This window comes from Chlorocebus sabaeus, chromosome 29 (assembly GCF_047675955.1).
Source record: "Chlorocebus sabaeus isolate Y175 chromosome 29, mChlSab1.0.hap1, whole genome shotgun sequence".
In the NCBI taxonomy this organism is placed as follows: domain Eukaryota; kingdom Metazoa; phylum Chordata; class Mammalia; order Primates; family Cercopithecidae; genus Chlorocebus; species Chlorocebus sabaeus.
This window is the reverse complement of record NC_132932.1, coordinates 5,276,642-5,297,372: the sequence shown is the minus strand read 5'-3', so window position 1 is coordinate 5,297,372 and position 20,731 is coordinate 5,276,642. Positions and strand designations below refer to the sequence as shown.

General features: G+C 52.7%; 1 protein-coding gene across 3 annotated transcripts in view; it reads left to right on the top strand.

Annotated features, from left to right (window-relative positions):
• LRRK1 (leucine rich repeat kinase 1) overlaps nt 1-20,268 on the top strand; it is a 147,287-nt gene extending 127,019 nt beyond the window's left edge. For 2 of the 3 annotated variants that reach the window (XM_007990575.3, XM_007990576.3), the window contains 11 exons: nt 1,558-1,807; nt 2,673-2,839; nt 2,974-3,171; nt 4,716-4,993; nt 6,650-6,844; nt 7,780-7,931; nt 11,323-11,440; nt 12,788-12,904; nt 15,518-16,371; nt 16,810-16,911; nt 18,824-20,268. In XM_007990575.3, the coding sequence (XP_007988766.1) occupies nt 1,558-1,807; nt 2,673-2,839; nt 2,974-3,171; nt 4,716-4,993; nt 6,650-6,844; nt 7,780-7,931; nt 11,323-11,440; nt 12,788-12,904; nt 15,518-16,371; nt 16,810-16,911; nt 18,824-19,001 (2,609 nt within the window). In that variant the 3' untranslated portion in view covers nt 19,002-20,268. Of the gene's footprint in view, nt 1-1,557; nt 1,808-2,672; nt 2,840-2,973; nt 3,172-4,715; nt 4,994-6,649; nt 6,845-7,779; nt 7,932-11,322; nt 11,441-12,787; nt 12,905-15,374; nt 15,485-15,517; nt 16,372-16,809; nt 16,912-18,823 lie in introns of those variants that run through there. The other variant, XM_073012965.1, reaches the window with a different exon arrangement.
• The last annotated feature ends 463 nt before the right edge of the window (nt 20,269-20,731 follow it).

Genomic DNA, 20,731 nt, shown 5'->3' with positions numbered 1-20,731 from the left:
ACACATGTCTTGTTTTCACAGTGAGGACGGTGCGGCTGAAACTGGGGGAGGGTCGGCAGATGGAAATTTATCCTCTGTGCAGGGGCAGGGATGGAGGGGAGCTGTGGCCACCAAGGGGCCTTGCTCTCCTTCCCTGCCGGCCCACCCATCCTGGCGGTGATCAAACCACTAACACAGCCCTTCTCAGTCCCTTTGGATCTGTTTCTTCATTGATAGTTCACCCAAAAAAAGTACTCTTTGAGTGAAGTTGCTGAGGCTCCCTGTTTGTTTTGCTCCTGCAGTGGAGACAACTCCCAGAGCAACCTGCAGGGGGGAGGCCATCTGGGGCTTAATGGGGCAAGCAGCTGTGGGAATGGCTGCCCCGAGAGCCTCAGCTCCTGAACGCTGGAGGCCAAGCAAGTGACTGGAGAGCGGGTTTGGAATTCCAGTGCCGCGCCTGCAAGCCTCGGCAGGTCCCCAGGCCTCCCCGGCCGGCCTCACCTGCATGCAATGCCTACATCCCAGAGAGCGTCAGGGAAGGTGGCTAAGGAGCAGTGGCAGCATACACTCAGGATATACATTCCAGATCCCAGGGTCTGGTCTCTGTCAGGGTTGGGTCCTTCACGCTGTTAGCAGGAAGGGTGACCTACAAGGAAAAAAGGCTTAGAAAGGAGCCCTCGGAGAAGGCAGTTGGGTGTGTGTGTCATGGTGATTTGCGAGGCACTTGGCCATCTAAGGGGGCCCCTTAGGCCCATGTAAACCTTTCTGGGCACTTTGCAGCTCCCCACCAGCCAGTGTTCCCCCCACAGCAGGTGCTGGGCAGCTTGACAGGTGGATCCCTTAGACAGTCACCTGAGATAGAAAGGGCTCTGGTGAGCACCTGAGACAGGTTGCCTGGAGCTGGCATCCCCAGCCAGGGGCCCCTCCCAACGGGATGCCTTACACATGGACCTACAGATATCAGATGTGCCTGGAAAGTTCTAGGCATCCATCTCCTACCCTGCATGAAGCAGGCAGTTGGCCTGCTCTGAGGGCACCTCCACAGGGCACCTTGGAGGGTGTTTCTCTGCACCTCCTATCAGAGGCGTGGGAGGGAACCCATGTCCACTGACTCAGTTTTGTCTGTGATAATTTGCACTCATTTCTCCCCCTGCATTGCCCTTCATAAACATTGCAAACCTGATGTTTCTAATTGTAGGAAGAGTGGTTTCCACACTGCTGTGATTGTTGGAGGATAGCTCAGACCTAGTCTGTAATGACCTGTTAGGGCCCAGTCATGCAGGAGGGATCCCCACCCTCCTCTCAGGCCCCCCAGCCAGCCTGCTCAGGGTCCCGACCACTGGGCAGTTCTCAGAAGCATCCTGAACCCTCCCGAGATGCGTCTTTCAGGACAAACAATTGCGCTCTCCAAAAAGGCACCTGAATGTGGCAATGGGTTTCGGCCTGTCTCTCGGGTACAGGCCAGGACAGGCAACTCCCCTGCTGTGAAGGCCTCAGGGCCTGGGGTGCAGAGTGCTGCTCAGGGGCCCTCCTGCACCTCCTTCTTGTGAAGCTGTCTCTTGCTCTGTCCTTATTTAGCCTTGACGGCCACAGAGAGTGACGGGACTCCACTCATGGAGCAGTATGTGCCCTGCCCAGTCTGCGAGACAGCCTGGGCCCAGCACACGGACCCCAGTGAGAAATCAGAGGGTGTGCAATACTTCGACATGGAAGACTGCGTCCTCACGGCCATCGAGCGGGACTTCATCTCCTGCCCCAGACACCCGGACCTCCCCGTGCCGCTCCAGGAGCTGGTCCCTGAACTGTTCATGACCGACTTCCCGGCCAGGTATGCCCCGAAGGCCCCTCCCAGAACACAGTGCAGGTCACAGGGGGCGCTCCTTGTTGTGCAGTTGCCAAGTGATCTCCAGGAAGACCCTCCGGAGCCATCGCTTCCCACCAATCTCAGTAGCTTTTTAGGTTCCCATCCTCGGCTGCCTGAAGGGAACAGACTGCTGGCTTTCCATTTTGGAGGCCTTGGTAGGCCCAGCTAGGAAAAGTGCTTTGCAAGTGCAGCCATCCTGCCTCCCCATATGCCTCCCCCTTCCCCTCGTAGCCAGAGCTGCTCTCTCCTGAGCTGCCTCTCCTTTCCAGTCCTACCTCCCCACCAGCTCCAGGGCCAGCAGATAAGCACAGCCGGCACTCCTCGGGCATTCAGGAAGGGGAGAGCTCCCACCCAGAGCCTTGTTTACCTCCTTTGTCAAACGCCGACTCCTATCTGTAACCCTAGTGCTCAGCATTGGACCCCTCAAATCTGTTCTTAGAGTTTATTCTACCTATGCTAACCCAAGATGATAACTAAAGAGAGAATCGGGGAGGAAATAGGAAATGTCACCTTTCAGAAGAAAACTTCCAAAGGGATCCTTTCTCTACGGCCACCACTTCCGTGGACTTCACCCTGTGCCAGCCATCACCACCTCTGAGGCTGTTCGGGTCCTGAGCCCACTTTACAGAGGAGACTGAGGCTTAGCAAGCCTCCATAACCCACCCAGGTGTGCCCACCCGCAAGTGGCAGGGCCGGGGTGACCCAGATCTGTCCAGCCTCACAGATGGCTTTGAACCATGACTCTCGGCCATGGGGACAAATGACCCAGCCCAGGACCCACCCGCGTCAGGGCGGGGGTGATGTGGCTGATGCCGTGTGTGTGTGGCAGGCTCTTCCTGGAGAACAGCAAGCTGGAGCACAGCGAGGATGAGGGCAGCGTCCTGGGCCAGGGTGGCAGTGGCACCGTCATCTACCGGGCCCGGTACCAGGGCCAACCCGTAGCTGTCAAGCGCTTCCACATCAAAAAATTCAAGAACTTTGCTAACGTCCCAGCAGGTAAGCAGGTCCCAAGTTGGTGCTGTTTTTCTCAGACATGTGCCGCCCGGGTCTAAGCTCTGTGCCGCCTTAGAGAGGCCTGAGGCTGCAGGTACCCCGTGTCCTGCTGGCTGACACTGCGCTTTCCATGGTAGACACCATGCTGAGGCACCTGCGGGCCACGGACGCCATGAAGAACTTCTCTGAGTTCCGGCAGGAGGCCAGCATGCTGCACGCGCTGCAGCACCCCTGCATTGTGGCGCTTATCGGCATCAGCATCCACCCGCTCTGCTTCGCCCTGGAGCTCGCGCCGCTCAGCAGCCTCAACACTGTGCTGTCGGAGAACGCTCGAGGTACCATGGTGTGCCGCCCCACCCGACTCCTGAGACCAACTGAGCCCCAGGCGCCTCCTGCCTGGCATGGGGGTAGAGCCTCAGGTGGCCTTGGCAAGCCCACGGCACAACCAACCCATGGCTCGTGTGACCATCCCCTGGGTGCGAGGCCAGGCACCTCACCAGGTCCAGTCACTGGACAGAGCCTTGGCGAGGATGGCAGAGGGCACGCTGTGGAGTCGGCTAAGACCAGCCTCTGCCGCGGTCCAGGATGCTGCTGAGTTTATTTGCCTGTAAAAGGAGGATGATAACATCCTCTCTGGGAGGGGACCAAGCACATGAGCTGCATTAAATCACTTTCTTAACTGCACATGCACACCACTGCTGAGACTCAGATCCTAGGGTCAGTGGGACCATACTATATTTTAAAATAAAACGTTAAAGTAATTTAAGTTGAGAAATGAGCAACTAAACTCCAGAGTTGCCAGAGGGTGAAGGGTAGTTATCTTTTGACTAGGGAAGAAGAAATGCTATTAAAATCAATCACTTCTGCCTCAATGGAAGATAATTTTTTAAACAAAATCTTTATTTTATTTTATTCTTTTCATACAGGATCTTGCTTGGTTGGCCAGGCTGGAGTACAGTGGTGCAATCTCAGCTCACTGCAGCCTTGACCTCCTGAACTCAAGCAATCCTCCTACCTCAACTTCCCCAGTAGCTACAAGCATATGCCACCACACCCAGCTAATTTGTTGTTGTTGTTTTGTTTTTTGTAGAGATGGCCTTTCGCCCTGTTGCCCAGGTCATTCTCGAACTGTGAGCTCAATCGATCCCCCCACTTTAGCCTCCCAAAGTGCTGGAATTACCGGCATGAGCCACCACACCCAGCCAAACAAAATTCTTCTACTTGCAACTCACGCCTTTACGTAGGACAGCCTTGGCCTGAGATGAACTCTAGAGATTTCGAATCCTTGCTCATTCAGCAAAACTTCCAGCAATTCCAGGAATAAGGTATCATGAATGAAGCTATAGTGATGAGCACTTCTATCCTAAATACTATTTCACTTAACCAGGCCATTCTCTGTCCCTTCTGGCAGTCTGGTGAATAGTGAGAATGTGTCAATAGAATGTAAAGTATCTAGGGGCCAGGCGCAGTGGCTCACATGTGTAATCCCAACACTTTGGGAGGCCCAGGCGGGCAGGTCACTTAAAGCCAGGAATTCAAGACCAGCCTGGCCAACATGGTGAAACCCCGTGTCTACTAAAAATACAAAAGTTAGCCAGGCATGGTGGCATGCGCCTGTAGTCCTAGCTACTCAACTTGGGAGGCTGAGGCATGAGAATTGCTTGAACCCTGGAAGCAGAGGTTGCAGTGAGCTGAGATCGTGCCACTGCACACCAGCCTGGGTAACAGAGGGAGACTCTGTCTCAAAAAAAGAAAAAAGAAAAAAAGAATATATAGTATCTAGGGAGATAGGAAGACAAAAAGACAGTTGCTATCATGATAATTTGATTCTATCAAAACTGAAATTTTGATACATTTGAAAATTGTTTTTCTTTGCAAGATTCTTCCTTCATACCGCTGGGACACATGCTTACCCAAAAAATAGCCTACCAGATTGCCTCGGGCCTGGCCTACCTGCACAAGAAAAACATCATCTTCTGCGACCTGAAGTCGGACAACATTCTGGTGTGGTCCCTTGATGTCAAGGAGCACATCAACATCAAGCTATCTGACTACGGGATTTCGAGGCAGTCATTCCATGAGGGTGCTCTAGGCGTGGAGGGCACTCCTGGCTACCAGGCCCCAGAGATCAGGCCTCGCATTGTATATGATGAGAAGGTACCTGCCTGGATCCCCTGGCCCAGCCCCACAATGCAGGAGCCCAGCCCTGAGGCTAGCCAGGCATTCCTGGAGGCACCTGCAGCTTCGGGGCTCAGCATCCCCAAAAGCACACTTTTCTCCCTCTCCCTTGCTCCATGAGGGAGGTTCTGGCTTGAACCAGAAGGGAGCAGGGGCCTATTTCTGTCTGCTTGTAGCAAGATTGACTTCTCCTTAGCCTCAGAGTTCTCAAACCTTGATTCAGAAACATTGTAGAGGCTGTAAACAGCAGATGAAGAGTCCAAGACAGAAACACGTCTGGATTTGGGCTCCAACTCACATTTAGATGTGCACAATGAGGACACAGGACCAGCCTTGCAGGGCACTCAGGAGGAGCAGACAGAATAAGGACGGTAAAGACCCCTGTCCTTAAGTCCTGGTCACAGGGTGCTGGCCAAATTGAATGCCGAACCAGGAGAAGGGTGAAAGGACAAGCTGGCATCCCCAGGCCACTGTGCTGCCAGCCTCAGTTGAAACAATGACTAAATATTAATCTTCCGATAACATTTATCCCTGATGGCTATTTGGTAGATGCAGGCCCACAGACAACTTAAAGTCATCTTACCATGCATGTATTGCATCTAGTGCCAGCCTTGTTAATTAATCACCCAACATTAAAATTCTCTTGTCTATAATTTCTTATTATTTGGTGATTTTTCAGATGGTCATTGACTAATTGCTGTAGGAATGACCTGTGCATGTGTGGATTAGCTCAGCACCTGTGGCTGTTGCCCAAGATAGAAAAGGCAAATCAAAGCAACAAAAATAAGAGCTTCACAATAGTAGGTGACTTCAATAAGGAGGTCACCTTGAAACTCAGATTATCATGGAAACATTCACATTTAAAATTCTCAAGTCTATCTCAGCCATTCTCCTGTTAAAATATTATTTATTGACCCTTATAGGGGTCTGTATAAATTTTCCTTCTGGACCTTTTTATGATTATGAAAATTAGAGAAGGCAACATGTCGTGATCCAGGAGACACTCCTTTTTTTATGAGTTGCATACACAGCACTTTTAGTACCAAGCACATCAAGCTGAGGGTATGTGTTTTCCTGCCTTGTCTTGCTACTCAAGGATAAGGACCATGACCTCCTTGGAGTCCTTAATCAGTGACTAACAGCAAGTTCTCAGTATGTTTTACTGGATGGAAGGATGGATGGATGGATAGATGGATGGATGAATGGATGGATGGATGGGACAATGGGCAAATGGACAATATGGTGGGAAGTCAGATGGATGGGTGGATGGAAAAGAGGAAGGATAGGAAGATAGATGGATAAATGTGCAGGACAGGTGGTCAGATGGAAGATGAGAAGAATGGATAAATGTACAGGAAGACAAGCAAATGGATGGATGGATGGATGGAAAGAAGGAAGGGTGAGAAAATGGATAGATAAATGGATAGAAGAGAAAGTGGTCAGATGGGTGGATGGATGGGTAGCTGGGAGGATGGATGGATAAATGGACAGAGGGACATGGTCAGGTGGTTGGTTGAATGTTTTGTTTTCCTTGTTGTTTTCTAGTTGTGTCTTCCTGATCCCTCCACCTCAGGGCCAACTAGTGAAGGCCACTGGGCCCAGGCAGGGACCTGACTTGGCTTATTCTGTGCCCAGGTAGATATGTTCTCCTATGGAATGGTGCTCTACGAGTTGCTGTCAGGACAACGACCCGCACTGGGCCACCACCAGCTCCAGATTGCCAAGAAACTGTCCAAGGGCATCCGCCCGGTTCTGGGGCAGCCGGAGGAAGTGCAGTTCCATCGATTGCAGGCGCTCATGATGGAGTGCTGGGACACTAAGCCAGAGAAGGTACTCGGGAGCACAGAGCCCAGGGCCCTGGGACCTCCTGCCATGTGGCAGAAGCTGTGGGTTCCCAGGGTATGTGTGTGTGGCTGCCCACCCATCACAATTGGCGACCCTTCTCTGCTCATTTCTCCTAGAGGGTGATATTTGCTGCTCTTAACATATCTACTTTCATTTTCTTTGTGTGTGCATGTCACTCTTAGGAAACAAACTTCCTTTTCCTCCCCAACTTTTGTGTTACTTCACCATGCAAAGTATATCAACCCCTTTATAACAATACAGTCCCTGTGCAAGAACAGAGAGAATGTGGGTATCTCTTTCTAAAGAAACGGGGAAAAGGTTTGGTTGTGAGAATCAGGGATCATATTACAGTGTTAAGGCTAGTTTTTTGTTGGTAGTGTTTTTGTGTTTTTGGAAGAGGCTAGTGGTTTCAAGGTTAAAACTCATTTATTAAATCAAACGAGCTAGTTTAATGTATTGAGAGTAAACAGGATATTCTTTAGAAGAATGCATGTCCTTATCTGGGCATGGTGACATGGACTTATAGTCCCAGCCACTGGGGAGGCTGAGGCAGGAGGATCACTTGAGCCCAGGAGTTCAAGGCTGTGGTGCACTATGATCGCACCTGTGAGTAGGTTCTGCACTCCAGCTTGGGCAATACAGTGAGATGAAGAGTGTATGTCCTTGGCCTGGGTTGGAATACCTGGGGTTCAGCTAACCTGACCAGATGAATTTAAATTGCCATAGCCAAGGGTGACCCAGATATCTGGATGGTTTTGCTCCTGACGTCTGAAGCTGTTTTAGCCTCTTGTTTGGATCCAATCTGAATGAATAGAATCCCTCATTTCTCCCTGGTTGAAGCTGGCTGACCTCATGGGCAGAATTGGCACCAATCTGGTTGTAAGTGACCTTGCTCCCTTCTGGTGGCTCCTCTCCCTCAGCGACCGCTGGCCCTGTCGGTTGTGAGCCAGATGAAGGACCCGACCTTTGCCATCTTCATGTATGAGCTGCACTGTGGAAAGCAGACAGCCTTCTTCTCGTCCCAGGGCCAGGAGTACACCGTGGTGTTTTGGGACGGAAAAGAGGAGTCCAGGTAAGCTCCTATGGCCTGCCCTGCCCTCTTTGAATTTGGGGTGGGAGGCCACTGTGGAATTTGGGAACAGAGTCCATGTTGACCACAATCAGAATTATTTAGCAGACAGTAGGGTCCAGAACCTGGTTAGACTGCACTCAAGAAAGAGCAGGGAGAGCAGAAGAAAGTCCACACAAACAGACGTGCATGTATGGTTTTGTGGTTAAGAGACACCAGAAATGAGTAGTATCTGCCAGGGTGTCTGGGGACATGAGGGCACTGTGGCATGTGCCTACAGTCCTAGCCACTCAAGAGGCTGAGGCAGGAGAATCCCCTGAGCCCAGGAGTTCAAGTTTAGCCTTAATGACATAGCAAGACCCCATCTTTTAAAAAATTAGAAAATTTAAAAACATTTTTTAAAAGGAAATGAGACCTGTCAGCCTGGTTATGTGACTTTCTCAAGAATGTTCTGCTGCCCCAGATTGCAGAAGGGGCAACAGGGTGGGTTTAAACAAAGTTGGGGTTTTGCCAGGAGGGAGAGAGGGGCAGGGACGTTGGGGTGTTTTCAAGGGAGTGATACAGAGATGGACCAAGGCACCTAAGTGAGGCCATAAATTCAGGGAGCACAACGGAAAGTACCAAAGGATCCTAGGTATTGCTAGAGTTAAAAAAAAAATTTTTTTTAAACCTCAAGAGTTATGGTATTAGGTGGGGTGAGCTGAAAAAGTAGGAGGTGGCCGTCAGAAAAGACATGCTTGCCATGGGGTGGGTGGGAGGCACCCAGTCAGTAGTAAAGACAGCATCTGGAGTATGACGTTTGCAGAGGGTGCCTGGGGTAGAGTGGGGGAATATCACTGAGCTTGAGACATAATAAGATAAATGGAACAGACTTTGCAGTTTCTCTTAGGTCAGTCTTCGTGATTGCATCAGATTTTATGCCATTAGGACTGAGTGTTGTGACACAGATGCACTCTAAGAAATGATGCTGTAAAGAAGTTTTTCTGACCAGGCCTTGTGGCTCATGCCTGTAACCCCAGCACTTTAGGAGGCCGAGGCAGGTGGATCATTTGAGTTCAGGAGTTTGAGACCGGTCTAGGAAACATGGTGAAACCTTGTCTCTACAAAAATAAATAAATAAATAAAAACATAATAAAAATTAGCTGGGAATGGTGGCGAGCACTTATAGTCCCAGCTACTCAGGAGGCTGAGGCAGAAGGATTGCTTGAACCCAGGAGTCTGACTCTGCAGTGGGTGGTGATTGTGCCACTGCACTCCAGCCTGGGTGACAGAGTGAGACCCTGCCTCAGAAAAAAAAGAGAAGTTATTCGAAAACACAGCAATGGAGCATGCCTTCCTGAGGGGATGTACTCTAAGGACAAAACAAAAAGCGAACATATTAATTAAACAGGTTTCAGTAATTATATTGTTTGTAGTACTGTTGTGATTGTTTTTTGTTTTGTTTTGTTTTGTTTTGTTTTGAGGCGGAGTCTTGCTCTGTCACCCAGGCTGGAGTGCAGTGGCACTATCTCGGCTCACTGCAAGCTCCGCCTCCTGGGTTCACGCCATTCTCCTGCCTCAGCCTCCCGAGTAGCTGGGACTACAGGCGCCTGCCACCACGCCCGGCTAATTTTTTTGTATTTTTAGTAGAGATGGGGTTTCACCGTGTTAGCCAGGATGGTCTCGATCTCCTGACCTCGTGATCCACCCATCTCGGCCTCCCAAAGTGCTGGGATTACAGGCTTGAGCCACCGCGCCCGGCCACTGTTGTGATTGTTATTCTAAGATGCTGCTTGTGGTTGTGGAGTAAGTTAATGAGTAATTACGTTGCTGTTGCTGGAAACCGTGATTTTCAGCATGGGCTAAAAGAGAAAGAGATGTAAAGTAGGGTAAGTAAAAGCCTGCAGTTCTGAATTGATTGGATGGACTCGTGATATAGTTGAAAAAAAATAAACACAAATTTCTCAGCTCTGCTCACTGAAAAGGCCTAAAAACAAGGACCAACCAAATGCCAGTGTGCATCCCTAGGACCTAGACTGTGCTCTCTAAGTACCAAAGTGAACCAGGGCTCATCAGAATCATGGCAGAGTCCAGGTCTGGGGCAGGAAGTGCACCGGGAACATCTGCCACCCTAGAAGCAAGGACACTGTCAGACACTTCTGAGGGTGAATTGGAGGACCTGGAGCCAGACTGGCCCTGGGAGGCTGGGCCAGGCCCTGCTCTGCTGGCCTAGAGACACACACGTGGCAGGTACCTGAGACAGTTCTGCTCAGGCCTCAGAAGACTTCCCAGAGGGAAGAGAGGCCTCTTCCTGTGACCTGTGAAGGTTCTTTAAAACTCACCGCCGGCCTGAAGAGAGGCTCACTCACAGGAAGGGAGGAGGGGGATGGCCCAGAGCACACGGGCAGCCAAGCAGGGTGGAGCCGGACTTGAGATCTGTCTGAGAATTAAGGAAGGAAAGGAGGCGAGAGAGGCAGGGCAGCTGAGCAGGTAAATAGGATTCACACAGGACACAATTCCAGTTGCGGGGCCCAGGGGCAATTATTCTTTATGACTCTCTCTATTTTTAACTGTTTTCAAAGTAAAAGCTATTAGAATATCTTAGTTTTGTTTTTCTGATGCATAAAAAAATGATGGGAAAAGGAGACAAATATACCTGAAGGAAGTTTTTGTTTGCTGTATTTTCTACCATTTCTATCATCTGCAAATACATTATCAGTCAACAGTGGTGAAGCTTTTTAAAATTTGGTAGTAGGAGAAACTTTATATTGAGAATGCTATTTGTGAGCTTAACGTACTCTCTTGAGTTTGAGGGACAGAGCTATGTGATGTGGGGTATGTAACTTCCCAGTCGCATCAGCTTCAGCCTCCTCTTCCATGCAGTGGGTGCCCGGGATGCCTGCCACGGGCCGAGGGGAGGCAGCGATGCCGGGGACAGAGGCCTGGTGAGCCAAGGCTCTCGCAAATGACAAGCCATTAGTTCTCAGAGCACTCGTGCTGGGAGCACATTTTGAGTGCCCCCCACCCCAACCCAATCTCCTTTGGAATTCTCCCAACTTGTCTTTAGCCCTGACTTTGTCTACTCTGCAGTGAGGGGCTCCCCACGTAACACGGGTGGGAAGGATATGGCTGGTGGGAGGGCCCCTCCTTCCTACTGGGGGCAACCGTCTCAACCCTCAGGGGTCACAGGAAGAGAACAGCCTTTCTACCATGGGGAATGTCCTCCCTGCGGGTGACGGTCAAGCATTATCCTTCAGACAGAACCCAGCTCTGCCCTCTCAGAACGCAGCAGGATGCATCCCTGGGTGGGAGCAGGGGAGGTAAATGAGGCTCGCGGCTGGCCCAGGCCAGGCCTGGGGAAAGGAGGCAGCCCCTGGCCCCCAGGCACTGACCGCACAGTTGCTGCCACTTACAGGAACTACACGGTGGTGAACACAGAGAAGGGTCTCATGGAGGTGCAGAGGATGAGCTGCCCCGGGATGAAGGTGAGCTGCCAGCTCCAGGTCCAGAGATCCCTGTGGACAGCCACTGAGGTAAGCACTGCCCACAGGCCTGCCCACCGAGGTAATCACTGCCCACTAGGTGCAGCCCCTGGGTGGGGGCCACATTCATAAAAATACAGGACACCAGGTCAAGTGAACTTTCAGATAATCCCCAGTGCATCCCCATGCAATCCCAGAGTAATGCCATGAACCCCGTGAAGTAGCAGCCTGTAACCAAGGGCAGCTCAACCCTGCCTGCTGCTGGCTGGCGGCTGGGATTTGGGATAGTGAGGACCAGATGTAGACCCTCAGCAGGAGGAGAGACCCAGGAAGCTAGGGACATGCCTGGGTTTCCCATAACACTGCCAAGTCACTCAGCTCCGAAGGCCTCTTGCCTTCACATCAGGGAAATCAGGGAAGTCACTAGAAGGCCTAAGGAGGGGTCTTCTGAGAAATCCCGAGAGAACTGGCCAAACACAAATGTTCTGAGGCAGGCTGGGCACAGTGGCTCACGCCTGTAATCCCAGCACTTTGGGAGGCCGAGATAGGCGGATCACAAGGTCAAGAGATTGAGACCATCCTGGCCAACATGGTGAAACCCTGTCTCCACTAAAAAATACAAATATTAGCTGGGCGTGATGGTGCACAATTGTTCCCAGCTATTCAGGAGGCTGAGGCAGGAGAATAGCTTGAACCCAGGAGGTGGAGGTTGCACTGAGCCAAGATTGCACCATTGCACTCCAGCCTTGTGACAGAGTGAGACACCATCTCCAAAAAAAAAAAAAAAAAAAAAATTGTTCTGAGGCTGTGGGTGCGGGGATAGATTGGCGCAACTGTTCCCCAGGGCAGTTTGGAAGCGTGTTCGCACATGTATCAGAAATCTCAAAAGCGTGCTTACCACTTAAGCCTCGGAAATCTCAGTGTTAGGAAACATCTGACAACACTTTAGCCAAAGTAGGTGCACCCCAGTCCCAGGCAGCCAAGAGATGCTCCCACATCATTTCCTCCTAGAATGAGTGAGAGCAAGGGCTCTGCCTACAGCGTGCTGTCGCATGGAAAGAACAGTGAGCAGACAGCATTGCAGCGTGAGTCCACTTTGCCGGTACCAGGTGCCCATACAAATACCACAGAGAACCTCTGAGAGGCTGTGGCCCCAAATTCCAATGGTGGTTTTCTCTGGGGAATAGATTATGGGCTATTTTCTGTTTCCTCTGTCTTTTTCAACGTTTCTACAAAGAACAGAAATACATAAACAACCCCCCAGAACGTGTCAATCCATGTAGCTTTCCAAGACCCACAGGGGATCCCCAAGGCTGAGTGCATCCTCATGGGAATGCCTCGGGAAATGCCAGACACTTTCCAGCCTGGGTCTCACAGTGGACCTGTCTGCCTCTGCAGGACCAGAAAATCTACATCTACACCCTCAAGGGCATGTGCCCCTTAAACACACCCCAACGGGCCTTGGACACTCCAGCTGTCGTCACCTGCTTCTTGGCCGTGCCTGTTATTAAAAAGGTGAGGTCAGGGCAAAGGTGGGTATGCAGTGTCTGATGTGCTTCCATGCCTGGGAGGCGTCTCCTAGCTGGGAACAGCCCGAAGCTGTGTCAGGGTGGGGACTGCAGAGCCACACCTTCTAGGACCACCTGGCCTAGGACACAGCCTTAGAGACAGTGGGAGGAAAGATATCAGATCTGGTCCGTCATTAGTGCCTTCTGGTTTGCAAAAACCTAAGCCCTCAGCCAGACTGCGGGCCGAGTGAAAACCCCCTTTCACATGCAAATGCCCTCACTCAGGTGGAATGACTGTTGGTGCAAATGGTACAGTGAGTAGTCTTGTGTGTGCCCTTGCCCTTCAGAGGGCAGTGGCATCCGGAGCCTCTTTCCCACCTGCCCAGGCCAGAGCCACCCCACAGCCACTTGGTCACCAGGTCCTGGAGGTCCTGATCTTCTTCCCTCCATCTCTGCCTCCCACCAAGTACTCACCATCTACACCAAACACAGTTTCTCCTTGTCCAGCATGGCCCTGCAGACTCATCTCTTTAACTTCCTAGCCCTGGCCTTTCTAAATGAGACCTCAAGGGGCACTCTCCCCAGTAAAGAGCCCAGCCAGCTGTGCTATAACTTGGGATTAGCCCCAGCCTCTGTGAGGCTGTCCTCCGGACCCTGCCGGCCCCAGCACCCTCCCCACAAAGCACCCGACTCTGTGCTGGGCCCTTCACATCCCAGCACCTCTTCCCAGACCGCCTCCGATTCAGCTCTCAAGACCAAAGGCCTTGGCCCCTCCTTTGAGAAGCTGCCCCTCAGTGGGAGGCAGCTCCCTGGCCTTTCCAGGCTCCTCCACCCACAGGATTCAGGCACGGCTCAGGCAGTTCTGGTTTCATCCACCCTGAGGGGCCTGTCTGTGCAGTGGGCACCCTCAGTAAATGCACAAGAAACCTTTACTGGTGTTGCTTTGTTAAAATGTGGTGACTGTCATCATCCAATTCCAGTTTGCCCATCTACAAAATTAGGTATAAGAAGAGACAGAGAGAAGGCCTAGCATACCCAAAGGTCTAGGCCGGTGCACTTGGTAAAAGAGCATTATTATTACTTCTGGAGGGAAGCAAAATACATGAACTCTTCTCTTCACCCTTCTTCAGTTTCATTTCTTTAAAAAAAAAAAAAAAAAAAAAACAAGTATGAAATAAACCTTAGAGTCATTTATGACCATGGCCCCACAGCAGGGCTAGGCAGCTTGGGACCCGGCCCGCACCAGAGCACAGGAGAACACGACACAAAGTGTTATTGAGGCCACCACTGGCCAGAGCCCCCAGCCAGGGCACCACCTCCTGCACGACCAGAGGGAATAAAGCCTGCTCTGTGCAGGGCCTCCTGTGCAGGGTGTCTGCCCCCTCCGAGGCCGCCAGGGCAGAGCCTGCATTCTTGCACGCGCACGCACGTTCACACCCAGCCAGAACGTGGTGCTCACCGCCCTGGCCGGGGCCTGAGCCAGGACTCCAGATACAGACCTGGAGCCTATTTGCCTTGGCTGCCTTCTTTCCCTAAAATCCTGGGGATGGATTTCGATACGCTTTCTTACAGCATGTTGTCCTGGACAGTGAGCTACGGGTCTCCATTCCATTTCCCTGCACAGCCAGCCTCCTGAGCTCCCCAGCTCCCCACAAGGAGGCTTTCTGCCCTGCCCCCTCACTGGCATGAGGCCCAGCTCCCTGCTCTGCCCTGACTCCAGCTTTGTTCTGTAGACCTCTTCCCACCCCCACCACAGCCGACGTGGTGTCTAGGCTGCGAAGCTGCACTGTATTCCTGGCTCTGCCCTGGGAGGTGCCCTGGGGTGGTCTGGGGTGGGTCCAGCATTCAGCATGGTCCCTGCAACTTTGGCCTCTGCCCAATGACCTCTGGCGGGTGTAGAAGAGCTCATGCTTCATTGAGAGGGTGGGGGGCACCCTGAGGACCCTGTCAATGTCAGCTGAACCACAGGCATCTCAGATAGATGTAAGCTGGGATGAAGGCTTAGCAGGCTGAGACAGGCCTCCACGAGAGGGTTGAGTAGGAAGCAATTTCTTCCAGAATTAGTTCAGCAAACACGTGTCCACCTGGAGCAGGAGCCAGGTGGAGTCACAGGGCCACCAAGATGAAGGAGACTGAGCCCTTCCCTGTGCCAGGCCAGTGCCATGGGGATGCTGGTGGGCTGGGAGCCCGTCCTTATGGAACACTCCACCTGGTAGAGAGGTGGCAGGCAGTGGGCAGTGCACAGACACTTGCCATGCCCACACTGCCGTCACATTAAGCACAACCAGAAAAGGGCGGGCACCAGGTCCTGCCTCTGAAGGAGGCCTTGGTGGCCTCAAGGAGAAGGCAGCTCCCTGCTGCTCGCCCTGCAAGAAGCTGGCACAAGCAGAGGCAGCCCATGTGGTCCAGGTGACACGCAGTCTCACTTGGTGCCACAGGCCCTGCCTCTCGGTGGCATATTCCTTTCTTTGCTGCAGGGATGGTAGACATGGCTCTGCTGAGTCAGAGCTCACTTCCTTAGGAGCAGCCCCAGCCTTTCTAAGAGCTTGGCTGCCCTGAAGCGTGTTGGTGGAACGTGTGAAATGGAAGGATGTGGCCCATCCCTGTCTCCTTCCTGCAGAATTCCTACCTGGTCTTAGCGGGCCTTGCCGATGGGCTTGTGGCTGTGTTTCCCGTGGTGCGGGGCGCCCCAAAGGACAGCTGCTCCTACCTGTGCTCACACACAGCCAACAGGTCCAAGTTCAGCATCGCAGACGAAGACGCACGGCAGAACCCCTACCCAGTGAAGGCCATGGAGGTGGTCAACAGTGGCTCTGAGGTCTGGTACAGCAATGGGCCGGGCCTCCTTGTCATTGACTGTGCCTCCCTGGAGATCTGCAGGCGGCTGGAGCCCTACGCGGCCCCTTCCGTGGTTACGTCGGTCGTGTGCAGTTCTGAGGGCAGAGGGGAGGAGGTCGTCTGGTGCCTGGATGACAAGGCCAACTCCTTGGTGATGTACCACTCCACCACCTACCAGCTGTGTGCCCGGTACTTCTGTGGGGACCCCAGCCCCCTCAGGGACATGTTTCCCGTGCGGCCCTTGGACATGGAACCCCTGGCAGCCAGCCCCACGGCCAACCCAAAGGTGCCCGAGGGGGACTCCATTGCGGACGTGAGCATCATGTACAGTGAGGAGCTGGGCACACAGATCCTGACCCACCAGGAGTCACTCACCGACTACTGCTCCATGTCCTCCTACTCCTCATCCCCACCCCGCCAGGCTGCCAGGTCCCCCTCCAGCCTCCCCAGCTCCCCGACAAGTTCTTCCAGCGTGCCTTTCTCCCCCGACTGCGAAGACTCAGACAGGCTACACGAGCCCAGTGCTGCCTCTGACAGGTCTGAGCATGACCTGACCCCCATGGACGGGGAGACCTTCAGCCAGCACCTGCAGGCCGTGAAGATCCTCGCTGTCAGAGACCTCATCTGGGTCCCCAGGTAAGTTTCCCGAGGTGAGGGCACCATCGAGGGCATGCCCACAGAGCAAGGAGACCCCCTGGGAGCCAGGGAGACCCGCTGGCTTCCTTAAAGGTCATGTGGGGACCCAGCAGGTGCTGTGCTTCCAAGAAGGTTGGTGCCCTCCATTGGGAATGGGAGTGATATCTTTAGCAAGTCTAAGAGTGGCTGCACCGAAGCTTATTGCCTGCCAGAGAGCTTAAGGTGCCACACAAGGAAAGTCACAATCAACTGTGATTCAGCTTCCACTGGGAAACTTCTCCTCTGCTTTGGGGTCTGTCCCCTCCCCATAACTTAATCCCTTAGCAGAAACCGCATGTCTGTTGCCTCCCTCCCACACCCTTCTGCACACCGGCTTCATTCCCCCGAGAGCATGGCTACCGACAAAAACGCTTCCCCTTCTGGGTTTTGGTTGCTTAGGCGCGGTGGAGATGTTATCGTCATTGGCCTGGAGAAGGATTCTGGCGCCCAGCGGGGCCGAGTCATCGCCGTCTTAAAAGCCCGAGAGCTGACTCCACATGGGTAAGACTGAGTGGCAGCTCCTTTAGGACCCAGGCAGCAGCATGAGCACAGAAGGCCCCACAGCCAGGTCCTGCACAGTGGCTTTGCTGCCCCTCCATTCTCCCAAATAGCGTATCCACCAACGTGGCTATAAGGCAAAGTGGAAACAAGATGGGGCCCCGCAGACAGCTCCTGGGGCTCCACACTGGCCATGGCTCCCTGTTTCTGGAGTACCCAGTGCACCTGTAGATCAAGTACCCTACCTAACGAATGCCTCCAGGGCCAGAATTCAGCTGCAGTTGACATGCAGATGCATCCAGGTGATTGATTCACTGTTCTTCCTGCCAAGCAGGAAACCCTACCTGAGGTGTCCACCTGCCCACACAGCACCCTATGGGGACACATGACATAGGCACACCTTGTCATCTCCAAGCCTGGGGTCTCAGCTCCTGCCCTTCCTGGGCTGAGGCATGGTTCAGTACCTGTCTGTGGGTGGGTACCCCAGGATTATGCCAGTCTCCTCTGCGAGGGTATGCTGGGCAGGGTGGCCTGTCCAGAACATGGTCTACATGGCTGGAGTGATGTGAGGCTGGCGCCAGCTGCAGCTCCCCACAGTGTTTACACCCCTCACTTTGACTACTGAGCCCCACATGGTAAATCTCCCTTATGAAAAGTCCTCAATTCAAATTGTGTGTGTGTGTGTGTGTGTGTGTGTACTCTGGAGCTCTTCCACTTCACACTAGGCCTGTTTTCCTGTAGCGTGAGTTATCCCCCATCCCTGGGCAAGTGGGTTTTTATTTCATCTGGAGGATAAGAGGGTGGAGAAACCCCAATCAGCTTGTTTCTCCCAGAGCAGGACAATGACCAAGGAGGCATCCATGGCAGTCTCACTCCCTTGCCTGCCAGCTTTGAACTTTGGCAGTGAATCCTGGGCCAGTGAGCCTTGCTCTGTTAGTGGTTCTGGAAGCAAGATCTGGATCTGCTCCTGAGCTCTACCAGAGTCTGTGGCTGGAAGCCTTGAACTGACGGAGTTCCCAGCTTGCAGGTTGGCCTTCTGGAGGAAATGGGTGTGCAGCACCCAGGTTGGGACCTTGGCATACCTGCTGTTAGTGTCCTAACGTTTAGTAGTTGTTGTTTTTCCTATCCATCCCCTAAAGCCAGATTTTACCTCTTTCTCGCTATAGGGAGAAAGAGGCCCCAGCAGTCAGCCTAAGGGGAGGCCCTGGCAAGGCCATGCGGAGTCAGAGGTCCCTGGACATCCCAGTTTGCAGGAGCACCTCAGTGCCACGCAGGCCGCACACACGGGGCACAGAGGGAGGAAAGGCAGTTAGTATGTGCTCGGGGTGGGGCACCACCAGGGCAGGGAGGCTGCACTGCGGCCCAAAAGGAAACTTGTAGCGCACCCACCAATCCTGCAGAACTGTCCACAGTTTCAAAAAATGTATATAGTGATGACTTTGGGGCAGTAGGTTTTCCATTTAATATATGAGCCTGTATTTCCTAAGCGTGTAGAAACAGAATGAGAGAAGAATCACATTGAGCTTAGTGGCAAGGGAGTTGAGTTAAACTCGGTCATGAGCCATTCACAAGCAGAAATTTGGTTCATTGGTGTTTTCTGGGCGCTTTGAAGTTAAGTCACGGATGCCTGATCTGATTGCTTCTGTGGCTTTCCAGGGAGTTGGACTCTTACAGACAAAGCCCATGGAAGTGAACTCATGTCACAGCCCATGTTTGGACTTTATAAAGCCTAAGCCCGCAGGCTGGGCCACCGGGGCGAAGTGGTGCATCTGAGCACACCCCAGAGAGGGCTGGCGAGCAGACATACTCCCCTCCCCTTAGCCAGCTCTGCCTTCCTCAGAAGACCCAGGGTGAGGGTCCCAACCCCACCCAAGTGGGGACCCTGTGAGTTTCCTCAGACCCCTTCTCTCTGCAGGGTGCTGGTGGATGCTGCTGTGGTGGCAAAGGACACTGTTGTGTGCAGCTTTGAAAACGAAAACACAGAGTGGTGCCTGGCTGTCTGGAGGGGCTGGGGCGCCAGGGAGTTTGACATTTTCTACCAGTCCTACGAGGAGCTGGGCCGGCTGGAGGCTTGCACACGCAAGAGAAGGTAATTCCTGTGGAATGACAGTCACATATGCAGAGCTGGCTGGCCCCAGGCTGCAGCCTGACCCCTCAGCCATCAGCCTCTAGTTCTCCAAGGACCTAGAAGACAGATGGAGCTCTCCCCTGAACTCCTTGCTGCTAAGAAGTGCTGAGAAGTTACCCGCCTGGCGGTGGCTCCAGGGTTCTCTGGTTCTCTGGAGCGGAGTTATCTGAATACCCCATCCCCCAACTGCTGATTTCACAGCCCCAGGGAAGACAGTGGTATCAGGCCGGGCAGGGCCTCCACTGGCCTCCTCCATCAGTTTCCAGGAGCAGGGGTGGAGGATCCCGTTCTGAGCTGGGTCAAACAAAGTAGGGCCGGGCCTTCCTGCCATCCCCGGGTCTCAGATGGAATTACACTAGAGGCCCTCGGTTGGGAAGCAGTTGAGGTAGGGCAGGAGGGGGGCTGTAACCCCTGCCCTTTCCCCGCCGGAGACCTCAGGCTCTCAGCACATTCCACAGGCTCCTGAGTCCCTGAGGCCTGGGCCAGCTTGGGCAAGCCAAGATCAGATGTCTCTGTGTTCGGGAAGGTCTCTGTGTGGGAAAGCCCTCGGAGGACGCTGGGTGAGGAGCGTTGCCCCAACCAGAGAATGAATGAGTTCCTTTAAGCGCCGCAGCCAGAAAGCCCAGAGGCGCATAGTGCGAGTGCACCAACTTAGCCTTTACATTCCTCTCCACCGACAAAAGGAAGGGGAAACTCAATCAGCAGGACTTCAGAAAGGGCCTTGTGTTTATAGCTTTGTCAAGTAAATTTGGACGCAGCTGGAGCACAAGCCCTGTTTGTTTGCACATAAAAATCTTGTTTATCACTTTAAAAAATTCAGTAATATCTCAGCGGTCAGGCTTCTGGTTGTGAAATCACATTGTATGGGATTTATACCAAATTATGTATTTGCTAAACTTTCGCTCCGCACGTGTACAGCAGAGTACGAAAAGGAAAATTGTCCACAGGGGGTTTATGGATACAACAGCAAACATTGTATAAATTATGCACATGCATGTATTACACACATGCACACATATATGCACACACATGTGCAAACATAGCCACTTTTTTGTCGAGGGTTACCCTTTGGGGCTTCTTAAACCAGAATGGGAGTTTGAAAGAGAGATCATACTCCAGCTGAAGTTTGTTGACCCTTTTCTAAAATTAAAAAGATCAAATTTAGTATTTGCGGGATATGCAGGGGGATGAGACTCTTAATCTCAAAATAAACAGATTCTTTCAAGAATGAAGCTGTGGCCTCTGTCTGTCGAGTGCTTACGACCACAGCACAGACTCAGTCCCTCCCAGACCCACTGGCTGTCTGGGGGTAACGGGCAGTCCCTCCTTGCCCACTGTGCCAACATGCAGGTGGGCCCTGAGCAGCTTCCAGGGGTAGAGACACTGCTCTGTCAGTCACAGGTTGGAAAAAGCGAGTTCCCCTACTTTTTTTTTTTTTTTTTGGTGCCAGCCTGGGCACCAAGTCCGAGGGGGTTGAGGGTCTGTGCTTCCTGTCCACCTTCCTGCCATTCTCTCACCCTCATCCCACAGCAGGGCCTCAGGAGTCCCACTCTCCCTCTCCTTTCATTGCAGTGCACCACAGCTGCCCAGTTAACCCCCAGATACAAACCAGAGTCTGTCTGCCCCAGGTCCCAAGCTTTTGCTTTGGCATCACCTGAGGCCAGGCTGCTTTGCAGGCATCAGGCACCAAACTCA